Genomic DNA, 9967 nt, shown 5'->3' on the forward strand with positions numbered 1-9967 from the left:
CAGTTTACATGGTACCTGTGTTCCACATCTCATGTTCCCATTCAGGACCCTCTAGCTCAGAAGACACCCATCAGTCACTGAGACCTGACAGCATGGCTGCTGGTGATTTGGCAATAAGAATGGTCTTCTTATCACAGACTCTGTTTGGAGTCCTGGGGAATGACTCTCTTCTTTACCATTATCTCTTCCTTTATTGCACTGGGTGTAGGCTGAGGACCATAGATTTGATTGTCAAGAATCTGACTGTCGCCAACATCTTGGTTCTGTTCTCTAATGGATACCACAATACAATGACAAATTATGGGTGGCACCACATGGACAGTGACTTTACATGCAGATTTTTCCCATATGTTCGTGGAGTGAGCAGAGGTGTGTCCATTGGCACCACTGTCCTCTTGAGTGTCTTCCAGGCCATCACCATCTGTCCCCAGACCTCCAGGTGGGCAGAGCTTAAAGTGAAAGCTCTGCAATTGGTTTTCCCTTCAATTATCCTGTGCTGGATCGTGAACATGCTGGTAAATGTTGTTTATCCTATGTATATGACTGGAAATTTGAGCAACAAAAACTTCACAAACAGAAAACGTTTTGGACATTGTTCTTCTGTTCGTCATGACCAAATCAGAGACTCCTTATATGCAGCGTTGATATCATTCTCTGATGTCTTATGTTTTGTGGTCACAATCTTGGCCAGTGGCTCCACGGGTTTTATCCTGTACAGGCACAAGCAGAGGGTCAAAAACTTTCACAGGATCAAAGTCTCCTCCATATCCTCTCCTGAGTCCAGAGCCACCAAAACTGTCCTTCTTGTGGTGAGCACCTTTGTCTGTTTTAACATCCTTTCCTCCATCTGTTATATTGTTTTGAGTGTTTTGAAAGATCCTGATTTGTTCATTATGAACATCTCTGCCATAATCACCGCATGTTTTCCAACTATCAGCCCCTTTCTGCTCATGAGTCGTGACTCCAGAATATCCAGGCTCTGCTTTGCTGGGAAAAGGAATACAAACTCCTCTAGCCTTATGAGAAAGATATAAATGGTATATATTTGCACTGTGGGTCCAAAACAGTCGTAGGATCAATGTCTCCTCCATATCCTCCCTTGAGTCCAGAGCCACCAAAACCATCCTCCTGGTGAGCACCTTTATCTATTTCAACACCCTTTCCTTCATCATTAATATTACCTTGGCTTTAAAAAAAAAACAGTATTGATTTTTTTTGTTTGTTTGTGAAAACGTTTGCAATAATCATTGCATATTTTGAAACTCTCAGCTCTGCTCATGAGATGTCTCCAGAATATCCAGGATCTTTTTTGCTAGGATAAGTAATAAAACATCCTGTAATCCTGTGAGAAAAATGTAAAATGGATGTATTTGGACTATGTTCATTTCATAGCCGCTTCCCCCAGAGTCTTAACTAAGATTATGAGTGGTTGAGCAGAAATAGTAGGTCAGCAAGACATGGTGAGCATCTTCTCCAAGTAAACGCAGTTATAATGGTAACTGTAATTGAAGATATATAAGTACTTATGTAATGGAAGTTTCGCTAGTGCTTGCATTGGAGGAGTTCAGAATTTATGCACTAATAAACAACAGTTCCTAAACAATCTGGATACTATGGAGAATTGTATGAGTGTGTAATTTAAATGTGTCACAGTATATTTCTGAAAAATGAAGTTGACCCGGAATATTAAGAAAAGGTCCATGGAAGTGGAAGAGAATGCGGCAGGCCATGACTGAAACTGAAGATAATAGTGCTGGAGGGGAAATTCAGTGCTTGAGTAAAGCTTTTCCAACCATTCATGAGGTTTGTCCATTGTGTCCCTAGAGAGATGCCAGTTATGTACTTGAAATGTGATGCTACATAGGAAGATGTGCATGTTTAAACATTTGCAGTTAGAAATGTCCAAATTGAACTGGAGTTGGGCAAATGAGTGCATAAAATGACATTTTACCATAGTTTGAAACAATATCTGGTGATGTGAAAATTGAAAAAGATGTGAATTGCATGAAATTGGGGTTTGCAGAGGCACATTTCTGTGTTTTGTGACGATGACTTGGGCAAGTTGTCGAGAAAGACATTTGGAGGTACTGCTCATGTCCCTAAAGTGATGAAGTTTATTTCTACTGTTGTTGCTCAGTCAGTAAGTCGTCTCTGACTCCTTATGACCCTGTGGACTGCAGCACGCCAGGCTTCCCTATCCTTCCCTATCTCCTGGAATTTGTTCAAACTCATATCCATTGAATCAATGATGCCATCCAACCATTTCATTTTATGTCATCCCCTTCTCCTCCTGCCCATAATCTTTCCCAGCATCAGGGTCTTTTCCAATGAATTGGCTCTTTGCATCAGGTGGCCAAAGTATTGGAGCTTCAGCTTCAGCATCAGTCCTTCCACTGAATATTCAGGGTTGATTTCCTTTAGGATTGACTGGTTTGATTTCCTTGCTCTCCAAGGGACTCTCAAGAGTCTTCTCCAGCATTACAATTTGAAAGTATAAATTCTTCTATGTTCAGCCTTCTTTATGACCCAGCTCTCACATTGTAGATGACAATGTGAGTTACAGGAAAAACCATAACTTTGACTATATGGACCTTTTTTGGCAAAGTGATGTCTCTGCTTTAGAATATGCTATCTAGGTTGGTCATAACTTTTCTTCCAAGGAGCAAGCATTTTTTGATTTCATGGCTGCAGTCACTGTCTGCAGTTATTTTGGACCCCAATAAAATAAAAATCTGTCACTGTTTTCATTGTTTTCCCATCTATTTGCCATGAAGTGATGGGGCCGGATGCCATGATCTTCATTTTTTGAACCTGAGTTTTAAGCCAGCTTTTTCACTCTCCTCTTTCATCCTCATCAAGAGGCTCTTTAGCTCCTCTTCACTTTCTGCCATTAGAGTGGTGTCATCTGTATATCTGAGGTTGTTGATATTTCTCCTGGCAATCTTGATTCCAACTTGTGAGTCATTCAGCCCAGCATTTCATATGATGTACTCTGCATATAAGTTAAATAAGCAGGGTGATAATATACAGCTTTGACATACTCCCTTCCCAATTTTGAACCAATTCGTGTCTGCTTCTAACTGTTGCTTCTTGACCTTCATACAGATTTCTCAGGAGACAGGTAAGGTTGTCTGGTATTCCCATCTCTTTAAGAATTTTCCACAGGTTGTTATAATCCACCAAGTCAAGGACTTTAGCATAGTCATTCAGAGCATCACATGAAGATCCATTTGAAAGGAAAATACATGAAAGATACAAAAAGATCCATTTTGTGTATACAGAGTTTGGAATTTGGGTTTCCTTGATTTTTTTTTTTTTCCTTGTCGAGCTGCTCAGTTTCTGGGATCTTAGTTCCCTGACCAGGGATGGAACCTGGGCCTCCTTCAGCGGATGCTCGGAGTCCTAATCACAAGACTGCCAAGGAATTCCCTGGAGCTCCCAGATTTTCAGTGAGCACTGTGGATATTGCCTCAAATTTAGGAGAGATTTTTATGTGGTTTCTCTGTATTGATGTTCTGAAACCAGTGAAAGTATTGACAATTCAACAGTTTGAAAAACAAAAAAGTTATTTTCAACCGATTGATATATATATCATATATATTTATATATATATTCAACCAATTGATATATATATATATTTCCTTGTATCCCAAATAGAAACCACTATTTCTTTCTCACATGAGACACTTAAATATTTACCAGAAACTGGATTACAACGGACGAAGAAAAAAAAGAAAGAAAAACCTACCTATGCGTATATATGTCTGTGTGTGATCCGTGTGTGTATGTGTCTGTGTGTGATCCGTGTGTGTATGCGTCTGTGTGTGATCCGTGTGTGTATATGTGTCTGTGTGTGATCCGTGTGTGTATATGTGTCTGTGTGTGATCCGTGTGTGTATATGTGTCTGTGTGTGATCCGTGTGTGTATATGTGTCTGTGTGTGATCCGTGTGTGTATATGTGTCTGTGTGTGATCCGTGTGTGTATATGCATAAAGTCTGTCATGTTTGTTATCCATCAGTCAGTACATTGGAAAGTTGTACGGTAAGAAAAATTGAAAATACCACTAATTACAATAACAAAAGTCAAAGTGTGTGTTATCTAAGAAGTACGTTGCCATGTTAGCTGCTTCTTAAAACTCCATGAAATGTTGTTTTCATTTTCCTACTTTAATTCTATTATGTGGCCATATCTCCTGTAAACCCATTCATGAATAAGGTAAAAAATTTTCAATTAAGAAATTAGTCTATATAAATGTAATGTAATAATTGATACATTTGCTTTAGAGTATTTTCTTATTTTATCTATGTTAGCTTCTTTTCTATTAATTTATAACTATAATTCTATAGTATAATTTATATATTTTCTTTGAAAAGTTGTATACTATGTATTAATTAGCTTTTACCCAGAAATTACAGCATATTTTCCAAAGGTAATCACAGTGTCATTGTATCTAATACTGTTAAACACCACCTTTATAATATGAGGACGTCACAACAGTAATCTGTTTTCTGTATCCCATCTTTTTTTTTCCAGAATGCTCCAAAGAAACCTTTATTTATTTACTAGCTTATTTAATCATTTACCTTTGTTTCCACTTTTTATTTTTAAAAATTTAATTTTTGAAGATTGAGGTATATTTTGTTTACAATATTATGTAAGTTTCAGATCTACAGTAGTAATTCACAATATTTAAAGTTTATACTCCACTTACTATAAAAGATTAGCTGTATATCCTGTGCTGTACAATATTTCCCTGTACTTTATTTATTTCATACATAGTCATTTGCAGCTCTTAGCCCCCTACCCTCTGCCTCCCTTTGGTAGCCTCTAGTTTGTTTTCTATATCTTCAAGTCTGTTCTTTTTGTTATATTCAGTAGTTTGTTCAATACCTTAGATTCCACAAATAAATGTATCATATAGTGTTTGTCTTTCTCTGACATAATACCCTCTAAAGCCATCTGTGTTGTTGCAAGTGGCAGAATTTCATTATTTTTTTTATTGCTAACTAGTATTCCATTTTGTTTGGTATAGATATATTCCATCTACATGTATCACATATTCTTTATCCATTCATCTGTTGGTAACACAATTTGCTTTCATATCTTGTTTATTGTAAATAATGCTGCTATGAACAGTGAGGTGCACATATTGTTTTGGATTAGTGTTTTCGTTTTCTTCTGATATGTACCCAGGAGTGGTCTTTGATGATGGTCATTCTCACAGCATATCCCAACTTTTTGATTGGTGATATGTATCTTAAAATATTAAAGATATATGCAGTTTATACAGTCAGAGCTCAACAGAAATTACAGAATGAACACATTTCTGTAGTCTGTACCTAGATCAGTAAATGGAATACCGCTAGGCCCCCAGAATCCCCGAACTGTTCCTTCTCCTTCATTGCTCCTCAGGGTAACCACTGCCTTGACATCCAGCAACATAAGTCACTTTAGTCAGTTTGAATTTTATATAAAGTAAGTAAACTATTCTTGTATTTGGCTTTTGTCATTTCTCATGTTTGTGAGTTTATTGCTGGGTGTTGTCATTGATCATTCGTTTGCATTGCTGTGCAGGGTTCTATCACGTGAATAGAAAACAATTACTTTAATCATTCCACTGTTAGTTGGCATATGGATTGTTTTCAGTTTGGGACTATTAGGAGTAGTGCTTGGTATGTAAATCGAGAACCTGTTTTGATGAGGCACATACTAGTTTCTGTTGATTGTATATTTAATAACAGAGTTGTTGGGTGACAGATTTACATTTTTATCATTTTTAAAGGTTGTTTTTGATGTGGACCATTTTTAAAGTCTTTACTGAATTCATTATAATATCGCTCCTGTTTTACGTTTTGGTTTTTTGGCTGTGAGGCATGTGGGATCTTAGCTCCCCGACCAGGGACCGAACATGTACTCCCCGCATTGTAAGGCTAAGTCCTAACCACCGGACCACCAGGGAAGCCCCTGCACCTTTACCTTTTAACCACCGGACCACCAGGGAAGCCCCTTCATCTTTACCTTTTAGGGGCAGTGCCAGTGAGGTCTGGAAAATGTTTGGACCAATTTCCACAATCACAGCAGTGTAGGAGATACTCTTGGCTTACCAACATCCTTGTCAACACTTTCTGTTTATTTTTTTTTTTTCATTTTGGACTTCTAATTGGTGTATGATGGTTTCAAGTAGTGATTTTATTTTATTATGAAAGTGAAGCATGTTTTCACACATTTATCTTTATTGGGAAACCTCTTTCTGAAGTATGTATTAATTTATTTTATCCATTTTTTCTATTGTATTGCTTTTTTCTTATTGATTTATAGTAGTTCTATATACCTACTGGACACGATGTCATTCTTGGTTTCCTTTATCTCATGCTCTCTATCTCTGTCTTCCTGTGTGTGTGTGTGTGTGTCAATGAGGAGGAAGTGTTAATTTTAATGTAAAAATATTTACTTCTCAATAACATTTATTAGTCTGCTTAATAAAACTTCCCCATTCTAAGACTAGAAATGTTTGCCTTTGTTTTATTTTTAAATTTTTATTTAGCTTTAATATTTAGATTAGCAATCCACCAGAATTGACTTGTTGCATGTGTGGATACCGAATTATATATTTTTCTGATAAGTTAAAAAATTTCAATTTATTCAGATATGTGACATTATTCTTTCTTTTCATCTGTTCTCACCTCTCACTGCTCATCCAGGTTAATACCACCTCACCCATGAAGTCTGCTGTTGAATTTGTCTCTTTCTGTCTCCTCTAGCCTTTTAACAGTCACACAGCACCACACAGGTGGTGCTAGTGGTAAAGAATCCACCTGCTAATGCAGGAGACAAAGAGATGCAGGTTCGATCCCCTGGAGGAGGGAATCACAACCCACTCCAGTATTCTTGCCTGGAGAATCCCATGGACAGAGGAGCCTGATGGGCTAAGTCCATGGGGTCAGAGAGTCAGACACGACTGAAGCAACTTAGCCCAGCAGCACCACACAACCAAGGTCAGTTTTGGTATTGGAAATCTTCAGTGAATGTTTTTGCGCTGCTGCTGCTGCTAAGTCGCTTCAGTCGTGTCCGACTCTGTGCGACCCCATAGACGGCAGCCCACCAGGCTCCCCCGTCCCTGGGATTCTCCAGGCAAGAACACTGGAGTGGGTTGCCATTTCCTTCTCCAGTGCATGAAAGTGAAAAGTGAAAGGGAAGTCACTCAGTTGTGTCCGACTCTTCGAGACCCCATGGACTGCAGCCCACCAGGCCCTCCGTCCATGGGATTTCCAGGCAAGAGTACTGGAGTGGGGTGCCATTGCCTTCTCCATGTTTTCGCTCAGTTACTCCCAAAAGTTGAAGGGAAAGGTGTACCTTACTGGGAGACAGTTCTCCATGACCCTCTCATTTTATTTTTCATGTCTTATATCAGCTTCTGTTCTGGACTACTTTGAAAGGATTTTTATATAACCTCCTTGAAATATGGCAGTAGTGTCTGTCTTGGGGACAAGGGCAGATTCATTATCTAACTAACATAATAAATAAAATGTCTTCCTCAGAAGCAAAGGTTGATAGATGTACTTACAATCCACACTGGAATATTAGGATTTCTTAAGCATAATATTCTTCATCTGTGACACAGACCCCGCTGTGGGTGTGGCATCCCCCTGGACTTCTTTGCACAACCCCTCTGGGGCTTGTGGGAACAAAAGGAACCAGGTGTGAACTTGAAGCTCTTGCTGCCTGTTGTGCCACACATAATAATGGCTTCTGTCTCAGTCCTAGGCATCTCACGTCTTATGCCAGCATCCATGAAACTGGCAAGGTAACTTGCTTTGCAAATGGGGTAAAATCTTACACCCTTTACCTTTCTTGACAATCTTGGAAATGAGGATGGGGTAGTGACTGAACCAACATAACAAACAGCCTTCATGTGTTATCACAAAAGCAGAGGGAAGCTAAATAGATGAGGTAGTTGGGGGCCTATCTCAGTCTGCTTTGGTTGCTGTAATGAAATTCCAGAGAGCGGGTAGTTCACAAACATCAATTTATTTCTCTCAGTTCACAAGGCTGAAAGTCTGAGATCTGGGTGGCAGCATGGTCAGGTGAGGGCCCTCTTCTGGGTTTCAGACTTCTGGTTATATCTTTACAAGACAGAAGAAGGCAAGACAGCTCTTTCAGGCCTCTTTTGAAAGGTCATTATAATCCCATTCATGACCTAATCTCTTTCCAAAGCTCCATCTCTTAATACGATAACCTTGGGAGTTGAGTTTCAGTATATGAATTTTGAGTGCACACAAACAGACCATAGCAGGATCCTTTGGAAAAATTCAGCATCCTGCATCAGAACGTATCAGAAATTGTTGTGTGATATGCTTGTGTTTCCACATCCCACAGAGGTGACTGTTCCAGTAAGGGGAGATGCAGGTAGACAAGTGTTAGTGAGACATATTACCTTTTTACTTGCCTCCGGCAAGTGGTAAGGATTTTGGTCATGCGCCACTAATGTCTGATGTACAAAGTTTTCATTATATAAATTATATTCTCTTTGTTCACAAGTTAGTGGCCCCAGCCTCCATAGCCTTGTCTAACTTGTCATCACATCTCTGCCAGTTGGGGTAGCTGATATAACCTGACCAAATTCAAGTCCTATTTTCCAGTGCAAGTTTAATGGGTCTTTGGGCAGATTATCATGCTCAATCTTTCCATCAGTGAAAGAAAAACTATTGTCTCTTGGACTCCCCATTAGCCAAAGGAGGCCCAACACTCACTACACTTCTGGGACATGGGAGACAATGTCCTAATGATTTTGTCAGTTAATACCTCTGGCAAAGGGATGCTGCTGCTGCTGCTAAGTCACTTCAGTCGCTTCCAACTCTGTGCGACCCCAAGGACGGCAGCCCACCAGGCTCCCCCATCCCTGGGATTCTCCAGTCAAGAACACTGGAGTGGGTTGCCATTTCCTTCTCCAATGCATCAAAGTGAAAAGTGAAAGTCAAGTCGCTCAGTCGTGTCCGACCCTCAGCGACCCCATGGACTGCAGCCTACCAGGCTCCTCCATCCATGGGATTTTCCAGGCAGGAGTACTGGAGTAGGGTGCCATTGCCTTCTCCGGGCAAAGGGATGCAGCCTCCATTTAAAAGTCCCCACTGCTTTATGAACTCAGGGCCACTCTGACACTACCAACAGGTGCACTGCTTATGAACAGCAGTAATTAGCTTGCCAATAAATGCACCTCAAGTGGGCTGCCATCTATGGGGTCGGATACGACTGAAGCGACTTAGCAGCAGCAGCAGCAAATGGACCTCAAAACTGAAGCCTGATCCGTAGAAGCCTTGCAATTCTCTGGCTTGATGTTCCAAATTTGAGGATGAATTAACTTGGACTCCACTGCCACCAAGGTACGAAGGGCCCCCAAAGTCCTACATCTTACGGGAATCACTTATTCAAGAATGAACCCAGACTGGCTCCAGCAGCATCCTGGCTTTATAGGAATAAGTGGTATCTATCCCTTTGGGGAAATTTTCAGCTCTACACTATAGCCAAAGCCACTGGCACTACCAACTCTCAGTCCTCTGAGACCTCCCTAAATGCATGGTCTGACCTACACAGAAGGTTTAGGCAAGCTGAAACCTAATGTTGCTCCCTGGGCCGCTGTGGCTGTGCAGTCTTAGTGCCAGCTGTGCAGGAATAGAAAACAGATGTGGTCAGACACCTGGACGATTGCCAGCGTGTCCAAGTGGCGCACAAGCCTTTAGTGTGCCTTGGACATCCCTCTTTTAGGATGTGTACTGTGGAAACAAACTGTTGTGCTGAGAGAACTGTTTGGGTCGCTGACTGAAATACTCTTGGTCAGGGTCTTTTCTGTGAAGAGTCTGACCAGAATCAAGCTGCTGACTGCATCTATGAGCTGCAGAGGCTGTCTCTGCATGGCACAATTGGGGCTCTTTGGTGAGGGGGAGCTTTGTTGAGGTGTAACTGACAAA

At 40.4% G+C, this 9967-nt stretch overlaps 1 protein-coding gene across 1 annotated transcript; it reads left to right on the forward strand.

Annotated features, from left to right (window-relative positions):
* The first annotated feature begins 77 nt into the window (after window positions 1-77).
* On the forward strand, window positions 78-1034 carry LOC139177321 (vomeronasal type-1 receptor 4-like). The gene has a single exon (XM_070772278.1). It carries the CDS (start codon window positions 93-95, stop codon window positions 1032-1034), a length of 942 nt encoding a protein of 313 aa, XP_070628379.1. The 5' UTR covers window positions 78-92.
* The last annotated feature ends 8933 nt before the right edge of the window (window positions 1035-9967 follow it).

This window comes from Bos indicus, chromosome 18 (assembly GCF_029378745.1).
Source record: "Bos indicus isolate NIAB-ARS_2022 breed Sahiwal x Tharparkar chromosome 18, NIAB-ARS_B.indTharparkar_mat_pri_1.0, whole genome shotgun sequence".
Taxonomy (NCBI): Eukaryota; Metazoa; Chordata; class Mammalia; order Artiodactyla; family Bovidae; genus Bos; species Bos indicus.